This window comes from Eschrichtius robustus, chromosome 16 (genome assembly GCF_028021215.1).
Source record: "Eschrichtius robustus isolate mEscRob2 chromosome 16, mEscRob2.pri, whole genome shotgun sequence".
Taxonomy (NCBI): domain Eukaryota; kingdom Metazoa; phylum Chordata; class Mammalia; order Artiodactyla; family Eschrichtiidae; genus Eschrichtius; species Eschrichtius robustus.
Genome location: NC_090839.1, coordinates 26,670,103 through 26,696,777, shown reverse-complemented (window position 1 = coordinate 26,696,777; position 26,675 = coordinate 26,670,103). Strand labels below are relative to the sequence as shown.

The following is a 26,675-nucleotide window of genomic DNA, read 5'->3' as shown; positions in this document are numbered from 1 at the left end:
CACTGGAAGGAAAACTGAAAGCAGGGAGGTCACCTCACTCACTCACCACCAACGCCCTCATACCTGGCAATAAATATTGATGGATAAAAGGAAGGGAAATAATGGCACAAACGGCCAATGATGACTGAGGACTCCCTCTGTTCTGAGTGCACTAAACATGGTAAATCATTTAATCCTCACGACAACCCATGAGGTAGCTGCTACTTGTGGGGAAACTGAGGCCAGTGCAGTTTGGTGAGCACACAGATGGTCAGCACCAGGGCAGACGGGCTCTGGCCCTTCCCTCAGGAACCAGAATAAATGCCGATCCTTCCAAGTCCTTAGTCCACGTCAGAGCTGGGGGTCGGCACCCTTCTGCGGCCAGGATGCTGAGGCCCCAGTGTGGCTGATTTGCCTGAAGCCACAGATGGACCAGAGCGCAGGGCTGGGCTGGAACCTGAGCCTCCTGCCTCCAGCTGGCTGCCCCGAGGCGGCAGCTGCCCAGGCTCTGCAGGAAGGGTGTGGGGTGTCGCTCCCAGGGCTCCCAGCCCCGCCCTGCTTCAAGGAAACAGAGTGCCCGGTTCAGCCACAGCCTGTGGGCTCACTCGTGGGTCCCCGACTCCCAGGGCCCTTGCAGACGCAGAGCGCAGCTGAGACTCCCCCACCCCTGCCCTTTGCCCGTGGCCTGGGCCTCTGGGATCTGCGGCTGGGAGAGGTGGGGTTGGAGGATGGACCCTCTCCATCCCGGAAGATGCAGCCTTCTCGGGGGAGCCTGCTGGGCTCTGGGAGGAACAGGAAGAAATGGCCGTCCCTTTCCGGATGTGGGGTGGGAGCAAAACCTCCCAAAGGGAAAAGCCGGCCCCAGCAGGCACACAGGACCGAGGCGGCCACCCCCGTCCAGCCTGGGTTCCGCCCAGCGCCAGCCTGGCGCAGACTCGAGGCCCTAATAATGTTTGCTGGATGCCTTCAATACAAGCCTCAGTGCCCAGAATCTCCTTGAGGTTTCAGCCAGGCGTGCCCACCCCATCCCCCATTCTGGGGAGCAGAATAAGTATGGGGGGTGGTGGTGGCAGGGGACACCATGAGGTGGTGGCAGCCTCTGTGAGAGAGGCAGGCTGCTCAACCCAGAGCTGGGGGGTAGGGGCGCCTTGTGTGCGGCTAATTAAACAGTGACTGTGATGAATCGGGGAGAGGCTGCTGCTTGCTAATTAAAGGTGCCGGCGTCTTGCCTGGCAAGGATGGAAGGCAGGAGCAGCCCTGGAACCATGTCGCAGGGCCGGGCCAGCAAGGACAGCGCTTGGCAAACCCCACCCCCCCACGCTGGCTCTGGGCATCCCTTCCGGCCTCTGGCCCTCCCAGCAGGACTCCCGTGGCCCCCTCCCCACTTCCCTATCTCTCCTACCCACCTTGCTGGAGCCAGGGGCCTCGGACTTCCCCCTCCCCACCAACCCAAATTCCTTTCCTGATAAGGGGCTGGGCGCTGGGGAGAAGGAGCCTGTTGGTGCCCAGCGTCTGGGCTGGTGGGTGGGCATCATTCTGAGCCTTTGCGTACTCCCTATCACCCCCCACCAAGACCCCAAAGTTGGGCAAACGAGTCTAACCACAACAGAGGCTGGCTGTTGGGAATGAGGCCCCAGGATAATTTTTAGAATCGTAGATTCTGAGACTTCATGGGCTTAGGCATCACCCAGTTTCCCTGGCAGATGTTGCCGGGGTCCTGCTTTGCCCCAGATGCCCTGGTGTGTGAGAGAGACTGAGCGAGGCTCTCCTTTCTGGCCTCAGTGCTCCAGTCCTGAAACGGGAAGGTCAGAACAAATGATCTCTGACCCCTGAAGATTCCTATAGAGTGGACAAAAAGACCCCAGGGCTGCCCATCCCTGCCCCGTGTCAGCTTCACCGAGCAGGCTCAGTAGCTAAGAGCACGCGCTCCAGAGGCCAGACACCAGGGTCCAAGTCCCAGCCCCAGCACTGGCCAAGTGTGTGACCTCAGGCAACGTAGCTAATTGCTGCCTGCCTCAGTTTCCCTGTCTGCAAAGCTGGGGATGGTCATGCTGCCTACTCGAAGGGTCACAGAGGGGATCAAGAGAGAGAATCTGGGTGAGATACTTAGCACAGTGTCTGGTCCATGGAACAGGCCCAGGAAATGTCTGCCACTGCCATTGTTATTTGAAAACTGGGGCACTCGGGAGGGTGTGGCCTGGCGCCTGCCTCTCCTCCATGTGACCTCCGCGTGCAGCCCTGTGCTCTGAGGACAACTGCACTTGACATGGGGAGAGCATGTCACCCTTCACTCCAGGGCTCTCACACTCTCTCTGACCCCGGCAATCTTCTGAGGGAAGTAGAGCAGCAAAGAAGAAAACAGAGTGGAAGCTCAGAGAGGCTCAGCAAGTGGCCCAAAGCCACACAGCTAAGTGAGGGGCAGAGGCAGCCCCAGTCCTTGAGTGGGAGGACAGGATGGGATAGGGATTCCCATGGTGACATCTGTTGAGCTCCTACTGGATGCCAAGTCCTGAACCAGCTGCCACGGAGGGAACTGAGGAGCATGGGAGAGTCACTCTGCCTTCAAGGGGGCCCGGTCTGGAAGGGGAGAGAAAAAACATACACAAGTAATGGAATGCAAGGCAAGTTGCAGGCATTCGGGTGGGCGGGGGCTGCGGCATCCCTCCGGGGAACAGGCTGGGAGAGGCTGCTTTGTCTTGGGGCTTGATTTGCAAAGCAAAGGTTCTGCTTCTGTTTGGAGGGTGAAATCAGCATTAGGGGAGTCTCAGAGGGCCTGATAGAGCCCCTCTGGTGCTCCCAGGAGAACCCTTCAGAAAGGAGGTGAGACACTCTGCTCTGGGAAGTGCCAGGTGGTCCCTGAGGTCTATGGTGCCTATTTCTGTGGTTCTGGGGGTCCGTCACGTGAGGTATCTGGGGGTCCTGGATGTCGTGGTTTCCAAGACTACGCTGTCCAGGGCCCCCATCGTGAATCCATCCATATGCAAAATGGGCTGTGACGTGTCCCTTCTAGGCAGCCAGGCACTCTCCAGGATAGGGGCTTTGTACTGCCGGGTAATGTGGTGGGGGAAGGGTGCCTCAGCCCTAAGAAGCCGAGTGACAGTGGAAACCTTTTGAGGCTGAGAAACTCAAGGCTGTTGGCCCTGACACTGGGACGCCTGGGCCTTATGCAGCCAACCCAAAGCAGACAGGGATGAGTGCAAGGTCACTGGCCTTGGGGGCAATGTCTCCATCCTCCCTTCTCAGACATCAGTGCTCATAGGAATGGGGAGATGGCTTGGGTAGGTCTAGCCACAAGCAAGTCTGTGTAAGCAAAGCTAGTGGCTCCTGGAAAACACGCCCTGCCTCTCAGCCTCCCTAAGGCCCCCTGCACCAGAGCTGGGCCAAATGCTGGTCTGGGGCGCCCTCTGGTGGTCCTTCCGGGCAGTGGCAGAAGCAGCTGCGGGTTTAGGGGTGAGTGGTCAGAGCTGGAGGACTTTAGAGTGGACCACCTCTCCCACTGCAAAGATGGAAACACTGAGGCCCAGGGAATGGGGAATGGAGCAACATGCCCAAGATCATACAGCAATTTAGTGGTCAAGCCAAGAACAGAACCCAGGCCTCCCTCTGTACCAGTGGCTGCCCTTGGTGGGTCTCAAGGCGTCCCTACTAGGGGAGGGAAGGTTGAGTGTCCAGGAGGCTGACTCCCCAGTGACTGTGGACAGCTGGATGGAAGGCGGCTGAGCAGCCGTGTCATGAGGCATGCAACACTTCCCTTCCCTGGCCTTGGGGTCCTCACCTCTAAACTCGGGGCTATTGTTTTGGCAAGGGGACTGGGGTCCCATTCATACACACTAGTAGTGAGGCTGTAACAGCCAACCTTCCAGAAAATCCTAAAATGAGCCTTGCTACAGTGAGTATTGCATTTAATGGTGAAAGACTGGGTGCTTTCCCCCTGAGATGAAGAGCAAGAGAAGAACGTCCACTCTCACCATTTCTGTCCAACATTGTACTGGAGGTTCCAGCCAGGGCACTAAGGCAAGAAAAGAAAGGCATCCAGATTGCAAAGGAAGAAGTAAAACTATTTGTAGATGACTAATGTATATAGAAAATTCTGAAGAATCCACCAAAAAATATTAGAACTAATAAACGATTTCTGCACAGTTGTGGGATACAAGCTGAATATACAAAAATCAATTGCATCGCTATGCATTTGCAATGAACACTTCAAAAACGTAATTAAGGGCTTCCCTGGTGGCGCAATGGTTAAGAATCCGCCTGCCAATGCAGGGGACATGGGTTCGAGCCCTGGTCCAGGAAGATCCCACATGCTGCGGAGCAACTAAGCCCGTGAGCCGCAATTACTGAGCCCACGTGCCACAACTACTGAAGCCAGCACGCCGAGAGCCCGTGCTCCACAACAAGAGAAGCCACCGCAATGAGAAGCCACTGCAATGAGAAGCCCACGCACCACAACAAAGAGTAGCCTCCGCTCGCCTCAACTAGAGAAAGCCCGTGAGCAGCAATGAAAACCCAATGCAGCCAAAAAAAATAAAATAAATAAAAATAAATATTAAAATAAAAAACCATAATTGGGACTTCCCTGGTGGCACAGTGGTTAAGAATCCGCCTGCCAATGCAGGGGACACAGGTTTGATCCCTGGTCTGGGAAGATCCCACATGCTGCGGAGCAACTAAGCATGTGCGCCACAACTACTAAGCCCACGCACAACTACTGAAGCCCGTGCGCCTAGAACCCATGCTCCGCAACAAGAGAAGCCACCACAATGAGAAGCCCGTGCACCACAACGAAGAGTAGCCCCCGCTCGCCACAACTAGAGAAAAAGCTCACACGCAGCAACGAAGACCCAACGTAGCCAAATAAATGAATAAATAAATAAATAAAGCCTCACATTTACAGTTAATTGATTTTCAACAAAAGTTCCAAGATAATTCAATGGGGAAAGGACAGTCTTTTCAAGAAATGGTGCTGGGACAACTGGTTACCCACATGCAAAAAGAAGGAAGCTGGACACCTTCCTCACACCCCACAGAAAAATTTACTCAAAATGAATCTTAGACCCAAATGTTTAAGTTAAAACTATGAAACTGTTAGAAGAAAACATAGGCATAAATCTTCACGCCCTAGGATTAGGCAACAGTTCCTTAAATATGACACCAAAAGCACAGCAACAAAAGAAAAAAATTGGACTTCCCTGGTGGCGCAGTGGTTAAGAATCTGCCTGCCAATGCAGGGGACAGGGGTTCGAGCCCTGGTCCGGGAAGATCCCACATGCCGCGGAGCAACTAAGCCCGTGCACCACAACTACTGAGCCTGTGCTCTAGAGCTTGTGAGCCACAACTACTGAGTCCACGTGCCACAACTACTGAAGCCCGTGCGCCTAGAGCCCGTGCTCCGCAACAAGAGAAGCCACCGCAATGAGAAGCCCGCACACGGCAATGAAGAGTGGCCCCTGCTCGCCGCAGCTAGAGAAAGCCCGTGCGCAACAACGAAGACCCAACGTAGCCAAAAAATAAATAAATAAATAAATAAAAATAAATTTACAAAAAAAAAATAGATAAATTGGACATCATGAAAATAAAAAACTTTTGTGCTGCAAAGAACATCATTAAGAAAGTAAAATAACAACCCACAGAATGGGAGAAAATATTTGCAATTCATATATTTGATAAGGAATTATAACCAGATTATATAAAGAACTCTTACAACTCAATAATAAAAGACAAATACTCTAATTTAAAAATGGGCAAATGATCTGACTAGACACTGATCCAAAGAAGATATACAAATGGCCCATAAGTTCACGAAAGATGCTGAATATCATTAGCCATCAGGGAAATGAAAATTAAACCCACAAGATACTACTTCGCAACCACCAGGTTTCCTATTAAAAAAAACCAACAACAACAGATAATAACAAGTGTTGACAAGGATGTGGAGAAGTCAGAACCCTCACACACTACTGGTAGGAATTTAAAATGATGCAGCCTCTTTGGAAAACCATCTGGCAGTTCCTCAAAGGGTTAAACAGAATTAGCATATGACCCAGTGATTCCATGCCTAGGAGATATATATCGAAGAGAAATGAAAACATACATTTGCACAAAAACTTACATGAACGTTCACATTCATAAAAGCTAAAAGCAGAAACAACCCAAATGTCCACAGACTGATGAATGGATAAAAAACTGTGGTTTAATCATGCAATGGAATATTATTCAGCAATAAAAAGGAATAAAGTACTGATGCATGCTATGACATGGATAAACCTTGAAAACATTAAGCTAATTGAAAGTCAGTCACAAAAGTCACACACTGTTTGACTTCATTTATATGAAATGTCCAGAATAGACAAATCCATAGAGACAGAAAGAAGAAACGCCTTTTTTAAAAAAATAAATTTATTTATTTATTTTTTTATGGCTGCGTTGGGTCTTCATTGCTACGCACGGGCTTTCTCTAGTTGCAGTGAGTGGGGGCTACTCTTCGTTGCAGTGTACAGGCTTCTCATTGAGGTGGCTTCTCTTGTTGCAGGGCACAGGCTCTAGGCGCACGGGCTTCAGTAGTTGTGGCTCACGGGCTCTAGAGCACAGGCTCAATAGTTGTGGCTCATGGGCTTACTTGCTCCACGGTATGTGGGATCTTCCCGGACCAGGGCTCGAACCCGTGTCCCCTGCATTGGCAGGTGGATTCTTAACCACTGCTCTACCAAGGAAGTCCCAAGATTGTCTTTTATAGGGAATTCCCTGGCAGTGCGGTGGTTAGGACTCCGTGCTTTCAGTGCTGAGGGCTCGGGTTCAATCCCTGGTCGGGGAATTAAGATCCCACAAACCGCATGGCATGACCAAAACAAACAAAGAAAAAAAAAAAAAAGAAGAAGACAGTCCTTTATAGCAATGGTTGCCTAGGGCTGGGAGAGAGGATGGGGGAAAATGGGTTTGGGGTTCTTTATGGGATGATGAAAATATTCTAAAATTGATTGTGGTGATGGTTGCACAACTCAGAATATATGAAAAAACACTGAATTGTATGCTTTAAATGGGTGAATTATACGGTATGTGGATCATTTCTCAAAAAAGAGCCTGTTCTTTGGACCCGAGACTCCACTTCTAGAAATTTCTTCTAGGAATCATTCAAGTACACGAAAACATATGCATAAAGCTTTCCATCATAGTATTGTATGTAATGGCAGAAGTGTGAGAATAACCTAAGTGTCCATCAGTAGGGGAATGAGTCGGTTATATTCATCCCTGGGACAGAACAATGGACTCATTAAAAATGAGAATCACATGGACAAGGCCCAAGATACACTGCCAAGTTTTTTTGTTTTTTGTTTTAAAGCAAGTTACAAAAATAAACCTGTAGATTAAAGGGACATAAAAGAGAGGTTTTTTAAAAGACAAAATTATAGCATCTAGGGATGCACACTTGAGTGATAACAAGCCAGAAAATGATTATCTTAAAAATCCGGATAATGGAAACTTTTGGGGGGAGGTAGGGAGTGTGACTAAGATGGGGCACACTGACGGCTTCTGGGGGGGGGGGTGGGGGGGGCGCTGGCAGAGTTCTTCACCCGGGCAGTGGGTCCAAGGGTGTTTGCCTCATAACATGTCGAGTTGAGCAATCATTTTATGTGGTCTTTCTGTATGTGTCATATTTTACAATAAAAAGATTTAAAAAATAAAGTATACTCATTCCCGGGCTTCCCTGGTGGCACAGTGGTTGAGAATCTGCCTGCCAATGCAGGGGACACGAGTTCGAGCCCCGGTCTGGGAAGATCCCACATGCCGCGGAGCAACTAGGCCCGTGAGCCACAACTACTGAGCCTGCGTGTCTGGAGCCTGTGCTCCGCAACAAGAGAGGCTGCGATAGTGAGAGGCCCGCACACCGCGATGAAGAGTGGCCCCCGCTTGCTGCAATTAGAGAAAGCCCTCGCACAGAAACGAAGACCCAACACAGCCAAAAATAAATAAATTAATTAATAAAAAAAAAAAAGTATACTCATTCCAATTTTTTTAAAAGCAAGTATCATAGGATTCCATTCTTGTAAAAACAGTCTATATCTATATGTGTATACACAGAAAAAGACTTGGAAGTTTGAAATTTGGGGTGCTCTTAATTTATATTTTTCTATTTATTTTTCTGCAGTGAACAAGAATTACTTTCACAACCAGAAAAAAATAAAGCTTTTTGCTGTGTCTCGGGCATTCCCTTGGAGCTCTGGCATCGTGTGAGCAGAAAGGTAGATTGTGATGGCCTTGGAGCAGCTGGGAGATGGCACAGGGGTCTGTGCAGGAGAAGACCAGGGTTCATTGCCTGCTCAGTGCGCAGGCCTAGCCAAGACCCCAAGGCCCAGCCTGGAGACTCGGCCCCCTTCGGGTTGCTGGCGGCAGCTGCTGCACAGCCGTCCCGCTGGCCTCGTGCTCCAAAGATGCTGGGAACGCAGTTTGGCCTGGCGAGCTCGATGGGGGTCACTCTGCTCCCATCTGTCCAAGTGTCCTATCGTGGGCCGAGGACGAGAAGCCCAGGCAGAGGGCAGGCGAGGCAGGGGTGAGGCGGGGGGGGGCAGCTTCTCACCCTGGCTGGCTTTGCTACCACCAGCAAAAACCGCATAATAATAGCTAAATGAGCACTTTCTACATGCCGGGCACTCACGCTAGGTGGGTTTCCTGGTTCGTTTTATTGAGTCCTCGGATGACCTGAAGGATGGGGGGGTGATCATCATCTTCATATTACAGGTGGGCAAAGTGAGGTCGGGGAGGCCCCTGGAGCAGTCACTACCTCTGAGGCTGGACTTAGCCAGACCCCTCGCGTGCAGGGCCTCAGTGACTCCTCGCAGGAACCCTGGGAGGGCGCTGCCCTCATTTGGCAGATGAGGACGCTGAAGCTGAGGGAGGTGGTCAGCTCCCCACGCCCCACAGCAACTGCGGCAGGGCCAGGCGGCCTCTCCCAGCTTTGAGGGGCGGTGGGCGTGTTCCCACCCCTGCGGACTGGCTCCTAGTCAAGCTAGTGACTGTACTATAACCTCAGGAGCGTGTGTGACAGCGGCCAAAGTGCTCTCAGAGACACCCTCTCATTTGCTGCTTTCAGCAGGCCTGTAAATCTTCCGTTAGACTGTATTTCCCCCCCATTTTAAAGTCTGGAGGCCCAGAGAGTTGAGTGACAGGCCGAGGGGGCCCGGGGCTTCCATTACGCAGCTGCTGCTCCTGCCCTGCGTGGGGCAGCTGGCGTGGGGGCCCCGGAGGCAGGGTGGCCAGCCCCTTTCCCGCTGCGGGGAGACAAGAGAGCAGCTCTCCAGAGGAGCTGGGCCCCCTCCTGGCCGAGCTCCCCAGCCACAGCGTGTGCCTTCCCAGCAGGAGAAAGGACACCCAATGACAGAGCCAAGGGCGAAGTGCCAGGGACAGCTGCCAGGTCTCATGGGATCCAGAACCCTCCGTGGCCTCAGCCCAAGATCATCCCCTGCACCTCCATCCGTCAACAGTCAGCCAGCTCACGTCGGGGGGCTCACACCACGTACAGAGGCCAGGCCACCGCCAACAAGAGGGGCCGCTTCTCGAGTGCCCACCACTTACTTGCTGGGCACCAACTGCACTAACCACCAAAGCCTCACCACACTTTCAGAAAGGCAATGGAGGCTCAGAGAGGTTGAGTGACTTGTCCAAAGTCACAGAGCCAGGAAGCCTCAGTTTCCACCAAGGAGGGACAGAGGAAGGGGCCATTCAGGACCCTTCGGTGAGAGGGAAGAGACCCACATGGAGGGGAGGTGGGGAGTAAGGGAGGGCCTGTATCGTGAGCTCTGACTCTCTCAGGACATGATTTACTCATTGATCCATCCGTTCTCTGTTCCTTTACACATTCGTGGACCATCTCCACATGCCAGTGTTTTTGCTGGGCATTGAGGACGCAGGTAAACCTGGCTGATCTCTGCTCTCCCAGAGCTCATGGCCTAGCAGGGCAGGATGGAAAGGAGAACTGAGGCAGTCAGAGGCCCCCACTGACTAGTGGCTAGTATTTACCGAGGGTCTACTGTAGGCCAGGACCAGTGCTGGGCACTGAGGGCACCAAGTGAGTGAGAAGCACAAGGCTCCTGCCCTCCTGAGGCGTACATTCTAGAGGTGTCCAGCCTTGAACCTCCAGAAACCCTGCTTGCATGACCCCTGAATACAACAGGAAATTTCTCAGAAAGGGCTGGGGGATGCAGCAGACCTAGGGGTTCTCCATGAGTCATATTGGGGCCTGGTTCCGGGCTGCTGAGCAGGGATCCGGGAAGGACAGGAAGCCCGATGAGTGCCTTGCTAGGGACTAAATCAGGGCCCTGGGAGGCCAGAGATATTCAAAGGGGTCTGGAGTCATCCAGTTTGGACAACTGGAAGGCCAAGGGCCAGCCATTCAGGATGTAGCCACAGACTCCTGGGGCTGGGGACACGGCAGAGAATCTCAGAGCTGGGAGGGGCACCACGGCTCTTACAGGGCAAAGGTCACTTGCTGAGGCCACCCAGGCCCTACCAGGCCCTTGTTCCTTTGCTCCCCAGTGAGGCAATACTGGGTCAGAGGCAGCTTTATGGCATTCGATTCTAGCCACTCTAGCATCAGGTCCACATTACAGCCTAGGGAGGGTGAAACGGAGCTGTGAGAGGACTTGCCCAAGATCACATGTCAACTCATCCCAAGCAGAGTGTGAAGGGGCGAACGGCCCAACCCTTTCCTCCAGCTCGCACCCCAGGACGCTGCCCGGAGGACGGGCACATCCACACACCGAGCTGGTGATGTGAATGGCACTCCACTGGGGGCACAGCATGAAAACTCTCTGCCTCAGCCTCCCCGGTGGGGTGCTGGGGTTTATTTTTTGTTTCTTCCAAATGCACGACCTTTGCCATCACCTGGAGATGTTAAACCAAGGGGTGCCTCTCAGTATGAATAGCAGACAGGATGCCCCAGAACCGCAGCCGAAAAGCTGGATTTATATTTTTAAGTGGAAGTTTTAAAACTGCCAAATTCCTTTGGTAAAAAAAGAGTCAAAACAGGAGAATTTAAAAAATAGGAGAATGGCTAAATAAATTCTTAATAGAATATTATACAGCCATTAAATAACTTTAAAGAAAATTTGAATGCTGTGAGAAAGTGTTCACAATACGATGTAACGTGGGGGTGGGGAGAGGGAAGGCAGCTACTGTAGAGTATGATTACAGTTAAAACACACACTTAGATACACACGTATGATCCGTGCAGAAAAACAGGACTAGAGAGAAATACAACAAAATACCGACGGCATTATCTCTGGGCACTGAGATGACAGATGACTTTCATTTTCTCCCTTCTACCTTTCTGTAGTTCCCCAATATTACAATGAGTATGAATTGCTTTTATAATTAGACATAAAACAGAAAAGTAGAGTCGGGGGTTGCTCTGCCCAAGCTTCCCCTCCCTACCTGCCCCTCCCTCCACACCAAGCTGGGGGCTGCTGGGCTCTGTCCTCGCTGGCCGGCCTGGCCTGGCCGGAGATCATGGGGTTCACCAGCCATCCCTGCCCGTGGAGGAACCAGCGAGGGGCCACTGCCCTCTTGGAGCCCAGGCCCCGCCCCAGGCCCTCTGGAAGGGTCAACTGCAGTATGTAAATTTCCTGGCTGGGTACTCTGGGAGATGATCCTCTCCAGGGCTGAGAATCAAAACATTCATTATCTACTGTATGAGAAAAGCCATCTTCTTTGTTCCTTGCATCCCTTTCGGAGCCGCTGAGCGCAGCGGGAGGGCTGAAGGAGAGCTGGCCTCTTTGTCACCTTCTCCCCGCGGGCTCCGGGCAGGCTCCCAGCTTCCCCATGTGGGACTGGAGCGCCCGTCCCACCTGGTCTCCTGGGCCCTTCCAGCCCCAACGCTCTGGGCTGCTTCTAACCTGAGAGGCAAAGGCCCGGGGGCACTGGCCCGGTCTTAGAAAAGCTGTCTGGATTCATTCAAGAGCAGTGTTTGGAAAAGGCTGGAGAGTCAGAATGCAGCATTCGCCACCACCCCCATCGACCCAGCCCTGCGTCTGGCTGGCACCTGCTTTTGCCCCACCCTGTTCTCACCCACTGGGGCTGGACTAGCGGAGGTTTCCAGAGAGAGGGGGCTCCCTGCTCTCCAGAGCTGGCCGCAGAGTTGGGCCAGTTCCAAAACGATGCCCTCACTTCCTTTCGGCCACCCCACCCGCTCCCGGTTCTGGAAGCTTCTGCCTTCCTCCTGGACTATTTTAGCAATCAGGTCACCCGTGGGCTCACTCTGAGCTTGTGGCCAATTAGAACCCACATGCCTTCTTCACAGAAATGGTGGTACCTCTGCCTCCTCCAGATACTTCCAAAGTCAGGGTCCTCAGGGTGAAAACACAGAACGAGGTGGTGACCTGGTGGTCCTCCCGTATCGCGAGGTGTGGGGGGCTTGCTCAGGAAGTGAGGCCAGGCACTGCTTCTGTCCCCATCGTGGCCAGCGCCCTGCAAAGGTGGCTGCTGGCATGGAGGGAGCGTTGGTCACAAGGACGTCGGGGTGGCCTGCACATCTGTGTGTTCCCACACGGTGCCGCATCGGTGCTGGAGACACACGTCCCTCCCTCTGGTCCTCACCGGCCCCAGGCAGTGAGCTGATGCTCATTTGGAGGGGAGCTGAGTGACCTGTCAAGGTCACCGTGCTGGTGAGCAGCAGGGCCGAGACGGACCCTGGGGAGCCCCAGCAAAGCTCAAGTCCACCTGGGCTGCCCTGGCATTTCCCTAGGGCCTGGCAGACAGTGGCAGCCGGCCCAGCTGGCAAACGAGTTCTCATGAAGCCTGGGAGGATCTGCAGCCCTGGTTCTACCCAAATAGGAGGTTCCCAGGACCCCACGAAAAGCCCAAAGCCCCTTGTAGCCCGTGTGTTCCGCTCAGAGCTGCTGATTACCTACTCTTGCTTCTGCTAAGCCCTGGCCAACAGCAGGTGGAGCCTTCTGGCCTAAGACCCGCCCCCCGCCCCCTCCCTGACACCTTGGCTTCAGGCGGAGGAATGTGAGCCGGTTCCCATCCTTCCCTCCCCCAGGCCTCTGACTGACCACAGGCCTTTCCCAGCCAACGCGGAACCAGGTACTGGACCAAGAGCAGATCCTCGGGAGCCTGCAGTCCATCCAGGAGGAAAAAAGATAACAAACATGCAAACAGAAGGGTTCTCTGTGATTGTGTAACGGAGGTGCAGCGGGAGTGGGGGGTGGGGGCAGGGCAACTGAGAGGGGGTGGAGAAGAGCTGCGGGAGGAGGGATGCAGGGGCCTGCGGCCTGGGGCTGGGAAGAGCTGGGCACCGTCCAGAACTGAAGGAAAGCCAGTGTGGCTAGGGCAGCACAGTCCAATAGGAATAGAATGTGAGCCACACATGCAATTTACAATTTTCTAGTAGCCACAATAAAAAAGTAAAAAGAGGGAGTTGGCATGGGGTCTCTGTCCAGGCTGGTTCCACCACAGTTTCCTTTAAGATCACACTGACCTTGGACCCAAGGCTGCCTTACAAAGTACACAGTGTTCCTGAAAGTACACCTTTCACAACAGTCTTAAAGTTTGCAGCAGAAGAATGTAAAGTTCCTGCAGCAACAAGTGCACTTATTACCAATGATGGGATAGGAATAAATCCTGCACAGACAGCTGGAAATGCTTTTCCAAAGCATAGTTCAGAACTGTGAATTACTCCTAGAGATCGTGTTGGAAGTTGTTAATATCTGCTACTTGGAACATACAATTACTTTTCAGAATAAACATTGGTATTGTAAAAAAAAAAGTAAAAAGAAATAGGTGAATTTCATTTTAATATTTTATTTAACCCAATATATCTCAAATATTAACATTTCAATGTAGAATCAATATAGAAATTATTATTATTTTTGGCCATGCCATGTGGCTTGCAGGATCTTTTTTTTTTTTTTTTTTATTGGCTATATTCCCTGTGCTGTATATTACACCCTCAAACTTATTATTATTATTTTAAATTTATTTATTTATGGCTGTGTTGGGTCTTCGTTTCTGTGCGAGGGCTTTCTCTAGTTGCGGCGAGCGGGGGCCACTCTTCATCGCGGTGCGCGGGCCTCTCACTATCGCAGCCTCTCTTGTTGCGGAGCACAGGCTCCAGACACGCAGACTCAGCAATTGTGGCTCACGGGCCTAGTTGCTCCGCGGCATGTGGGATCCTCCCAGACCAGGGCTCAAACCCGTGTCCCCTGCACTGGCAGGCAGATTCTCAACCACTGCGCCACCAGGGAAGCCCGGCTTGCAGAATCTCAGTTCCCTGACCAGGGATGGAACCCAGGCCCCCTGCAGTGGAAAGGCTGAGTCCTAACCACTGGACCGCCAGGGAATTCCCAATATAGAAATTATTAATGAGACATCTTACATCTTTTTTGTACTACAGCTTCACGATCAGGTGTGTAGTTTACATGGATGCGCACATCTCAATTCAGACTAGCCGTATTCCAAGGGCTCAGCAGCCCCATATGGCTAGTGGCCACTGGTTAGGACAGCACAGGACTACGGGAGGGTGAGCAAAGGGGAGGAGGTGTGACATAAGGTCAGAGAGGTGGGCAGGGATCACCTTGGATTTATTCCAGGAGTTTCCGGAAGCCATGAGAGGGCTTTAAGTAGGGGCGTGATGTGATTCACTGCTGTCTTTAGAGGCTGACTCTGGCCACCACTTGGAATGCTCTGGAGCAAGTGAGTGAGGTCAGCTGCCAGAGAGACACCCAGGTCGGGGCTGAAGGTGGCCTGGGCCTCATTGAGGGCAGCCATCATGGAGCTGCAGGGGACACTGAAGAGGCCGTGGAGAGGCAGAGTGACAGGGAGACAGGACTTCGCATCTGCTTTTTTTTCTTCCTGTCTGCCAAAATTCCTCCAAAGTAACCCTGTCCTAACAGTTGCCTTCCTCCCAGGAAGAGATCTGCGTGGTTGCTATTTCACAAAGCCTACAGGCGCTCAACCAGAAACAGTTTGCCAAAGGCCCAGAACTGAAACAGCTCCCACTTTCTGTGTCTCAAAGAATCACTGCATTTCTGAGCAAGAAAAGATAAATCTTCTAGATGCTCAGTATCACCTAGTGATGGGATGATCTCTGGGGCCAGCCTGCCTGCGTTGCAATCCCTGCTGTCCCTCTAACTAACTGTATGACCTTGGACAAGATACATAACACTTCTGGGCTAGTGTTTCCTCATCTGTATTCCAGAGGCATTAATAACCTCTATCTCTGGGGTGACTGGGAAGAGTAAATAGGTTAATACCTATGAAAGTGGTTAGCACAGTGCCTGACACATATGAGGCACTCATTACATGTTATCTATCATAATTGTTGCTGTTTTTGTTAACAGATGAGATAACTAAGGACAGGAAGGGACCTGCCCAGTGTCAAACAGTAAACCTGCGGCAGAGCAGTAAACAGAATCTAAATTTTCTAATTTCTGGCTCTTACACGGAGCCACCTCCCAATTGGAAATGCTGGCCATCCCTTCGTTCAGACAGTTACCATGTTCTCCCCATGTGCCAGGTGCCATGCTGGTACAAGCCCCGTCTCTACAAAATCAAGGCTTTCCAGTTCGGAAGGAAAAAGCTTTTTGTCAGCCACTCTGGACTACAGGGTGAGAAAGGTTTTGTTCAGTGCAGGCAGAGAGAGAGACACATGCTGATAACAGGGCAGTCAAGACAGCGCTGGCCCGAGAACTGGGAGATCCCAGGCTGGGTCGCCTCTGCCTGAGCTGCTCTGTGATGTAGGCAAAGGGCTTCACCTCTCTGATCTCAGCACTCCTGGCTGCAAGGCAGGGGACAGACGTTAACAAGCACCTTCTCTGTGGAGCCGCGAACTCCAAACCGCTCACGGCCTGATTGGGGAGAAGGAATGAACTACCAGTCAGACTGGGATGTGGCCTCCAAGGACATGGGCCCTATGGCTCAGATTTTCTGGAACATTCCTGACTGACCCACCCTTTTCATAAGAGCCATGTGTATACTGGCCCACAAATCCTAGTTTTTAAAAAACAATCTGTCACTATAATAAAATTATGAGAGTCTGGTTCACAGGATTTCATAAACCAGCAACATTTCTAAAGAAACTTTAGGGAACTTGCAAAGGACTGAAAATTTGTTATTCTGCCAAAGAAGGCCTTTAAAACCAAACAACAAATGGTGCTGGGAAAACTGGATATCCATGGGCAAAAGAATGAAACTGGACCCTTATCTTCCACCCTACACAAAAGTCAACCCAAAATGGATTGAAGACTTAAATATAGATCTGAAACTATAAGACTCTTAGAAGAAAACACAGGGGAAAAGTTTCATAACAATGGTCTTGGCAATGATTTCTTGGATATGACACCAAAAGCACAGGCAACAAAAGCAAAAATAGACAAGTGGGTCTATATCAAACTAAAAAGCTTCTGCACAGCAAAAGAAACAATCAACAAAAAGGCAACCTACAGAATGGGAAAAAATATTTGCAAACCATAAATTTGCAAACTATACACATGATAAGAAGTTAATATATATGGAACTCCTACAACTCAATAGCAAAAACCCAAATAACCAAATTTAAAAATGGGCAAAGGATCTGAACAGACTTTTCTCCAAAGAAGAAACACAGATGGCCAACAAGCAAGTGAAAAGGTGCTCAACATCCTTAATCATCAGGTAAATGCAAATCAAAACTACAATATGATACCACCGCACACATGTTAGAATGGCTAATATCAAAAAGACAAGAGTTAACAAGTGTTGGAGGATATAAAAAAGAGAAACCTTGTGCATGTTGGTGGGAATGTAAAATGGTGCAGCCACATTGGAAAATCATCTGGTAGTTCCTCAAAATAAACTGAATATCATATGATCTAGCAATCCCACTTCCGGGTATATATCCAAAAGAACTGAAATCAGGATCTCAAAAATATATTTGCATTCCCATGTTGACTGCAGCATTGCAATGGAATTGGAAACAACCTATATGTCCATTGATGGACGGATGAAAGTAAAGAAAATGTGGTATATACATACAATGAAATGTTTGTTATTCAGCCATGAAAAAGAATATCTTGTCTTATGCTACAACACAGATGAAAACATGAGGACATGCTAAGTGAAATCAGCCAGTCACAGAAGGACAAATACTGCATGATTCCACTTATATGAGGTATCTAGAACAGTTAAATTCATAGAAACAGAAAGTAGAAGGGTGGTTGCCAAGGGCTGGGGGGAGGAGGAGATGGGGAGTTGCTATTCAATGGGGGTAGAGTTTCAGTTATGCAAGAGGAATAAGTTCTAGGGATCTGCTGTACAGCGCTGGGCATCTAGCTAACAATACTGTGCCATACACTTAACATTTTGTTATGGGAGTGGAACTCATGTTATGTCCTCTTTAACCACAACAAAAAAACAAACAAAGTACCTTCTGGAAAGGACATCAGAACACCAAAAAACAGGAAAGCTATAATCTCAGAATAAAGAATAGTCCTTCAAATTAAATAGCTTTCGTTTTGTGGGGGAAACAGACCACAGGGTATGTGTGTGTGTGTGTGTGTGTGTGTGTGTGTGTGTGTGTGTGTCTTGCTTTCTGCTCGTCCCTGCCCCCGCCCCTGCCCATTTCTCATCACACTAGACCTTGCGTCTGGAAGTCCAGGGGAGGAAGCCATGGACACTTCCTCCTCTGACCACCGCCCCGCACCCCCCGCCCCCTTCTTCCTTCAAGCCCACAGCACTTTGCACACACAGTTCTAGAAGAATGCTTCTCTTACTTATTTGGGGCTGGCTCTGCATCTTCCCACTGGGCTGTGAGCTGCGGAGGGCAGGATGCGTCCCACCCCTCTGTCCCCACCCCCATCTAACTGGTACTGGCAAGGGGTAGGGGCCTGGCACACACTGTTGGGTGGACAGTGAATTCTGACTGGACCTGGGGAGGCAACGTTGGCATCGGGCCCAGGAGACCTGAAGGGCTTAGGAAGGGAAGAATGGAAACCATATGGAAGGAGTGTCCCTAAGAGAAGCCCCCCCAGCCCCAAGACCCCTCTGTCTCGAGGACTGGGTACCTCTCTGTCCCCGCTCACAGCCTGGGGGAGGGTGGGGAGAGGCAGCGGGGGATGGGGGTGGAGGTGGGGAGAAGCCCTGGAAAGATTCCTTCCCTATAAGGCCCAGGGCTGGGACGAGTGGCAGGAAGAGGCTGAGCCGGGCCCTCAGAACCACAGACAAGCTGGGAGTCGGGAGGCCCCGGCCCCTCCTGGGCCAGCCCCGCTCCCCTCCGCGCCGGCCCAAGGTGTCTCAGCCCCAGCAGCCAACCACAGGGAGAGCAGAGGGCGGAAGTGGCCGGCTCTTCAGACCTGGCTGCCGGAGGTGGGCTCAACGGCCATACGCTCCCCACATGGCAGCCACCGCCGGTCCCCCAAGCCCAGAGGCCCAGGTGGGGCGCCGAGGGACATGTGACGGATGGCAGCTTCAAAAGCACACACTGGTCCTTCTGCTTGATTTTCACCCAGTCACTCCCTCCCCTGCTTAAAACCCCTCACGGTCACCCGGTGCCCTCAGAATAAAGACAGGCTGGCCAGCTGTAGGCTCCCCTCACCCTGCACTCATCTGTGCCTCTTGCCCCGGCCATTTGGCTCCGTTTGCAAGTAGGCGTTTATTTGTGAGATTCTTCAAGTGCGCAGGGACACATCTGCTTTTGCTCCTGTGGCGTCCCCTACATGGTGCAGGGAGCCTGACCCCGGTAACCACGCAAGAACTGTTTGTCTGTGGAATGAATGAAGAAGCTGGGGAGGAGGGTGAGGCCGTGGGGCAGCCAAGGGTTTGGAGATCAGACAGGTTTGGGAAGACCCACTGGCTGTGTGACCTTGGGCAGGTCCCTGCCTGGCAAGACTCTCCCAACTTTTGCTGGCTCAGCTCACCCACCTCTGAGCACAAAGCAGGGATCACGCTGTTCAGAGAAGATTGGTTTCCTTACTTTGTTTCTATCTATCTATCTATCTATCTATCTATCTATCTATCTATCTATCTATCTGTCTGTTTGTTTGCCACACCGTGCAGCACGCGTGATCTTAGTTCCCCAACCAGGGACTGAACCCAGGCACCCGGCAGTGGAAGGGCAAAGTCTTAACCACTGGACCCCTAGGGAAGTCTCTTTGTTTCTTTTTTTAAAAAAATCCAGCCCTTTCATTTTATGGACAGAATGCTGTAGATGAAGTGACCCCCCCCCACCCCCGTCTCATCTTGGTGTTCACGTTTATCTGAACCAAAAAGGGAGTGCAAATTGGTGCAAACTATTTTGGAAAGAGACTTAGATATCACCTGCTTACATGCAAAATGCTAGCATCCACCAACCCAGCCCTTGTGCTTCTAGGAACTTGTCCTAAAGAAAAGTACAATACATTGTTTTAATAAGGGAGAAAAAGCAAGTGGGAGAATTTTCAGTATTTTTAGAACTGACCACCAGGAGGCGCCCTTGGGTCAGTGTCTCGATCAGGTTAGCCCAGAGCCCCTGGATTTAACGGACAAAAATGACAAAACCCAGTTCTTCTCAAAGGACGTGCCAGTCTTACTTCATCGCACCCTGGCAGCTTTTGTTACAGACAATATCTACGTGTTTTGTGTCCTCTCTGCCCTTTTTCATAAACCACTCCCCTTACCCAAAAAAAAAAAAAAAAAAAGGCAATTTTAACTCTTACATTCTAATATTGTTCTGCTGGGCTTATTTCTGTCCAGATCTTCATCTCTCAAAGCTCCCCGGTCAGAATTCAGTTTGTTAGAATTTGGAACTTGACTTGTGCAATGCCTTTCATGGGCTTCATGACAAATGGATGCTACGGATCTTGTTATTCCTGTGAACAGGTGGGGAAACCGAGGTTGGCACAGCCCAGGCCGCAAAATATACGATGGCCCGGAGGAGAGAACCTGGGGCCCAGGGTAACCCAAATAAAGTCAGTGAGCTAAGTCCCGGCCTTGGGCTCAGCCCTCTAACCTCTCCTGCTGCCTCCTCTCTCTGCATTTTCGTGATGCCATGTCCCTGGACCCAATCCCTCCTTCCGTCTGCTGGGCGCCAGCCACTTATCCTCCTGCTCTCTGTCTGCTGCAGGTTTGGGGCCCTCCTGGTGGGCCATGTTTCCCCACCCTCCGCACACACACCCCAAGGAGTCCAGGCAAGGATTCCTCCCCTTACCCGAGGGGCTAAGATAAAGTCATGAACCCCCAGGCTCCTTCCCACCCCACGTCCTCTGCTAGGCACCGCCCCCCACTGCGTGGCCAGCCGGGATGCTGGGCTCGGAGAGGGAGAGCAGGGGCTTGTCTCAGGTGAGCTAACGGAGGGGCCCACCGCTTGCCCTGGGGATCAGTCCTGCCCACCCAGCGACAGGAGGCGGGGATGCCTCCTCACAGGACCCAACCACCCATGAGCTACTCCGCCTGAGTTTCCAGGTGCCCAAGGGGCCTTCCTCCTGCCCCTCCCCCAAAGGCTCGGTGTGCCTCCTGCAGCACCGTCCCTCCCTTCCCGTCCCTCACTTCTCAATCACACTGTGCGTCAGGCACCCACCCTGGGGGCACAGGGCCGCTCCTGGCCCGCTTCCGGCCCTGGGAGGGGCTCTCTCTGGGCCTTGTTTCCCCGTCTAGAGGATCCCCGGGCCCCTCTCAGCTCAGTTTCTCTACCCTCAGTGCAGTAGTTTTTCATTAAGCTCGTCTTTCAAGGAGGAAAAAAGAATTAAGAATCTTTTTCCTGGCCTCCAGGCTGCTTACAATGACAGTTCATGAGGTACTGCGCTCTGAGCTGAAAAAGATCCATTTCGGAAGAGGTGAAGCCTGGAGGAGGAGGGGGGAAAGAGAAAAGAGGCAGTGACAGCCTCTAGTCTGGTCTCCCAGCTCCCTCTCTCCTCACCCCTCACCGGGTGACAGGAAGGCTCTTTAACAACACAGTTGTGGTCCTGTTGTTCCTGCTTCATTTAAAATCCTTCCAGCCTTTCCCACCTTGCAGCACTTGGCGTGGTGAGCAAGGCCCCACGGGATCTAGCACATTCATTCAACAAATATTTATTCGGTGCCAAGTTCTGGGCTAGGGAGAGAAAGACAAGACAAGGGGCAGCACATAAACATACTGTTGCACCTGACGCAAGTGTCATAAGAACAGTGGGGTGGGAGGAGGCAGAGGCTCGGTGGTCAGGGAAGGCCCCTGGGAGGAGATGACAACTTGAGCTGAGACTTGCCTAACGAGGAGGAGTTGGCCCTGGAGGCCTCAGGAGGCCAGAGCAGCAGAGGGGTCGATGGAGAGGCTGTCAAGACACGACACAACAGGAGAAGCAGGGGCTGGATCGTGCAGGACGGCCTGACAGATGGGGAAACTGAGGCACAGGACCAGGTGATGCGCGCACGGCCCCGTGGCTAGTTGGCTGCTCCCTTCCTAACTGTCCCCACTCAAGGTACCCAACCCGCTCTTCAAATGGTTCTGAATCACCTGCATCGGGTCCTGTGTCCACCCTGGGGTTTCCCAGGGCAGGGCTGCATCAGCCACCTCAGAGGACCAGTGCCTGGTGTGTAGTCGATGCTCAGGAGCGTTTGTTGAATTGGATCTCGGCATCTCCAGGATGCCTGCAAAACAGCAGGGGCTCAGAGAGCGTATAGGCTGTACTGACATTGCCCTAGGCCACACAAAAGGCTCCCCAAGTGTAGCCCAACAGGCAGAGTCAGCCCAGCCGTGCAGCAGCTGCATCTGTACCCACGGTCGGTCCTGGCCCTCACTGCTACCTGCTGATTAGAGCTGCCACCAAGATGCGGGGGCTTGTAGGTGCTGAGAGCATTGTGCGCCCCCAAAGAGCTCTGAACCCAGCTCCTCACCCCGATTTCACCTCTGATCTGTGTCCCTGCAAGCCCAGTACTTCACACCTCAAGGGCGGAAGCCGGCAGAACTGCATTTCAGGATGTCTTCGGTGATTTGGGGGCTGTTACTTAACTGGCTCTCCTCTCTACCTTGTTGGTGCCTGGGGAAGAAAACTCCACCCCATGAGCAGGTATCCAGCAACCACATACCAGGCACCTCCGAGGTTTGGGGCCTTCTAGAAAGCTAAGCTGGGGGAGGTGCGATGGGAGCAGCTCGCAGGTTTATCAGCTCTCACAAAGGAACAGAAACCACCGCTCAGGATGTGGCAGGTGTGAAAGGAAGAGGAACTGCATGAGCTGCAGCCCGGCCAGCCCGGCTCGGCTCCTTCCCAAGGCCAACATTCTGCTTCTCCTGGTGCTACAGGGTTTCTGAAGTGGCCACACCACCTGGAAGAAGAACCCAGGTAGAGGGGGCAGTGCAGAGGAGTCCCAGCGGGACGAGCCCTGCCTCCTGTCCTCCCCCTGCTGAGACTGTCAAAACGTCCATCCAACAAGAATGGGCATCGGCTGTGGAGGGCACAGCCCCAGAATTCCAGGACTGCACCATCTAGGAGACAGACGTGGAAAGAAGCAAGTACAGTTCAGGTGCTCAGACGGAAGACCCCTCAGGACACTGTCGGTGGGCGGGGGGGACGAGGGTGGTGGTCGTCTCCATTCCAGAGCAGCAAGAGGGGTGCTGGGCGAGGTGTCACTCCTGCCACAACAACAGCTACCCCAGCAGCGAAGGCTGTCACCAACTGGCTCACCATGGACGCCAAGAACACACACTTGGCTCCATGTACTCCTCCCACAGCCCCAGAATAGCCATTGCCCCCATTTCAGAGATGAGGAAACCGAGGCAAGGAGGGGTGAGTGACTTGCCCACGGGCCCCCAGGCAGTAAGGGTAGGTCTGGAAGGAGGAAGCTGGCACGTTGGTTCCAGAGATGTTCCCCCAAGGTAACAGCGACGGGGCGTCCAGGCACCAATGTGTTTAAACCTGCCAACTGGTTCCATCTTATTTCCAGCATCACCAGCCACCCTTGCTACTCTGCCTGCTCTGGGCTAGCAGGGTGGGGCCTCTTCCTTGGGTTTGACACAAAGACCAGGACCAGGGGGCAAGCCTGACTCAGCCTGCAAACAAGCCTGGGAGGAGGGTGACCCAGATGCTTCTCAGCAACTAGATTTCCTCTGCCCTCCACAGGCTGCCTGCTCCCCTCCGCCCCCACTGCCTGCAGTCAGTAGCCTGCAAATTGCCAAGTGTTGATGATTACAGGAGGCCCAATCTAATCAACACCTGAGAGGGAGGAAGCAGGGTGGGTGCGTGCGTGCGTGCGTGCGTGTCCCATCTCCCCGAGCCCTTAGGACAGAGGCAGAACGTGGGTCATGGGTCCAGTTCGTTGAGGCCTGGGCAGGCCAAGGTCGCCAACCCTTCCAGGCCAAGCTGGGGTTGGGGTCAGCAGCGCCTCTCCTTCCCTGAATTGAGTGAGCCTCGCAGGGGGAGCTGAAGACCCACAGGGAGGTAGGTGCCCTGGTGGCCACAGCCAGCCAAGACTCTCAGGCCAGGCAGCGTCCAGCCCCTTTCAAAACTCTGGGCCTTGGCAAGGTGGTTTCAGGAGGAAAACTCTGGCACGGAGCAGGGATCTCAAAAGCAGCTAGTTTCAACCTCTTCTGGTCCAGATGGGGTTAACAGAGGAGCAGAGAAAGGGCACAGTTTACCCAGGATTACAAGGCAGGTTAGACTCAAGTCCCTGACTCCCCCACCCCCCCACTTCTCACCAATAAGAGGGACCCTTCCTCCCAATTCACTTTCTTCACAGGCTTTCTCTCCAAGAGGCCGGAAGTGAAGTGTAAGGAATGGCTTTGGGGCTGGGCAGACTGGTTTCAAGCCTCACTCCCCCACTTAATTGCTGTGTGACTTTGGGCAAGTGCATTTCCCTCTCTGAGCCTATTTCCTCATCTGTAAAATGGGGAAAATAATAGATGCTTCTTAACATTGTAGTAAGAATTCAGTGAAATAAGGTGTCCCTGGGATGGAAAGCTCCTCCTGGGCCCCTGACAGGCCTTCCTGATGCCCTGTAGGTGGTCAGACACTCGGCAGACTCCCTTCCTGTCTCTCTCTGTGATGGCAAATACACCCTAACTCAGAAACACACATTCTCTGCCAGCCTTTGAGACAGGCTTGAAAATCCTCCCCGAGGCTGGCCACAAGCACAGGGCTTCTCTCTGGATGGTTTCTCTGATGGGGCGGGGCGGGGTGGGGGCGGGGAGGATGGTAGAGAGATGGATGGAATTATCGGGGCAGAATTCCTCCTCACTGCTGCCCCGGTTTTCTGAGAGCTTGGCCCCCAGCCCCACCCCCCAAGAGCCTCCCGCTGGGTGGCAGGGGCCGCTGGGTGGAGGGGTTCTTGGGGAGCAGCCTTCACCCCTTCACCCCTCCTACGGGTGGGCGCACATCTGCTGCAGGCAGCGAGGCGGGCAGTGGAGCTGAAAGCTGCTGACAGCAGGCCTCTGAGGAGGAGTGTGGAGGGGAGGAAATGGGGGGAAGGAAAAGGAAGAGGAGGAGGAGAAGAGAGACCGGGTGAGTCCTGCTCCCTCCCCACGGCCCACCCCGGACAAGCTAAGAAAAGCTCTGGGGGAGAAAAACCGCCAAAGATGCACAGTTGCCCTCCCCAGCCCACCGAGCTGGAGGCCCTTCCTTCCCTGGAGCCAGCTGCCCCCGGCAGATTAGCATTTGGCTCCGGAAAAGCAGGCCCCACACACCAACCCACGGGAGGCTGCCAGCTGAGTCAGACTCTCTACCTGTCAGGAAATCATTCATAAAATACGACACCTGCCCAGCGCCCGCCCTCACCCCAGCCACTGTCAGGCACCAGCTCCACAACCACAGTGCCTCCAGCCCACCCTCCCGCCCCCACCCCCCAGCCCCTTTACACATTTCTCCTGGGATAGCTTGAAATAAGGCCGGCTCAGCCTCGGTAAATCAGTATTTACGGGTCGCCTGCCCTGGGGACGACAGCTGAGTCAAGAAGAGCGACAACTTCACTCAATTATCAACAAATGACAGTGACACAGATTCCAAAGCGTTTTCAGTGTCACGACCACGCCAGTAGTGGGCACTTCTTTATCTTCAGTTTATGTACAGACAGCTGAAGGCTCCCAGGACACCTCACTAAACATAGCTAGACAAGGACCATGTGGCCAATCCTCCCACAAAGGAAAACTGGGGGCCCCAGGGGGAGGTGACTTGCCCCAGGTCACATGGGAGTTCAAACTCAAAGCCCACATCTTCAAAATGCAGATGATATTCCATGTTCTTCTCACGTCCCATCACTCAAACCCCGATGCGGCCCTCCTGCTGAAGAACTGGATTCTTTATCACAGCCCCTTGTGCCTGGGCCCTGCTACCCTCGGCCCTCATCACACTCCCCCTTGCTCTCCTTCTGCAACCACTCTGGCTTCCTTGTTTCTCAAACACACCAAGCATGCCTCAGGGCCTTTTCACATGCCACCCCTTCTCCCTTCCATTCATTACATGTCAGGCTCCCTATCATCCTGCAAGACTAAGTTCCTTGTCACCTCGGAGAGACCGTGAGAACCACCCCCCACCAACATTATTTCCTATCCTTGCATGAAAATTGTTCCCATCCTAACCCATATTACAAGTTAGTCGTGTACTTCTTCACCTGTCTACTGCCTGTCTCCTCAGGGAGAGTAAGCCTGAGAGGTTGGTTTTACTCACCATGATGTCCTCAAGTCCTTGCACAATGCTTGGTACAAAACAAGACCCTTGGTAAATATTTGTTACACGAAGAACTGAATGATTTCTCGTTGTGTGCAATCAGAACCCCTCAGGCTGGCACTCGAGTCCCTTTATCCTCTGACCATACCACTAAGTTGAGCAGTTAAATGATCAGAATACGTCTTCCGAGTTTATCATTCTTATTCGGTGTTCATGACAGAGAGGCTCAGAAGAGCCCTGGAGGGTGAGGGTGGTCGCCAGGAGTCGGGAGCCCAGGTAAAGGGCCACTCGGCCCCACCCAGCCAGGTCGGCGCCCTGACAGCAGGACACTGTGGGTACTGTAGGATGGCGTTCTGTAAGACACTCTGAAACTGCTCTTATTTCTATTCTCTGTGCCCCCAAGAGTGGCAGAGAGTCATCAAACAATCGCTGCTTCACGAGAAGGGTTTCAAGCTGCACCTGGGTCACCCTTCTGATCAATCTCTAATCAGCACTGACCCACCAGGACTCAGACCTACTTTAGAAGCCAAGGCAAATATATCCAAGTGACAGGGTCAAGGGTTCTCAACATTATATGTACATTAGAATCACCCAGGAAACCTGTGAAAAAACACAGATGCCCTGACCACTCTGTCCCACGCTGATTTCACAGGTCTGGGCTGGGGCAAGGCGAGTGCCCAGGGAGATTCTGATGCACAGTGAAGGCTGTCAGTGATTCCAACCCCGGCCAGACACTGCAACGATTTGAGCAGCTCTGGATCTGAGCAGCTCTCCCCTCTGCTGCAGAGATCCTGACACACGGGCCGGGGTTTTTCAAACATTCCCCATGTGCAGCCAGGGTTAAGAACCACTGCCCAGATGCTTGCTTTCTAGACTGTTCTAGCTGACCCAAGTCAGGGGACCTGGCTTTTCTTGTGGGTGGTGGATGTTAGGTGAACACTGATTGAGTGCTTGCTATGGGCTGCACTGGACACACCCCTGCCCTTAAAACTTCCACTCCCAGTTTTCGAACTGGGAGACAGCTGGGAAGGGGGCCAGGCTGGGAGGCAGGGCACAGATGCTCCTGTCCCTCTCCTGCCTAACCCCTGTCCATGACTCCCGTTAGGACCAAGTCCTAAGGCT

At 52.6% G+C, this 26,675-nt stretch overlaps 1 protein-coding gene and 1 pseudogene across 1 annotated transcript; one reads left to right on the top strand and one right to left on the bottom strand.

Moving 5' to 3' along the window:
- Positions 1–1,137: 1,137 nt before the first annotated feature.
- On the bottom strand, positions 1,138–3,719 carry LOC137750354 (uncharacterized protein C20orf203). Its single transcript, XM_068524741.1, is given in 6 exon segments — positions 1,138–1,260; positions 1,263–1,391; positions 1,393–1,434; positions 1,436–1,496; positions 3,350–3,415; positions 3,589–3,719. Coding segments are annotated over 6 exon segments (552 nt in total).
- Positions 3,720–9,850: 6,131 nt separating this feature from the next.
- Positions 9,851–13,676, top strand: LOC137750353 (ubiquitin-fold modifier 1 pseudogene; annotated as a pseudogene).
- The last annotated feature ends 12,999 nt before the right edge of the window (positions 13,677–26,675 follow it).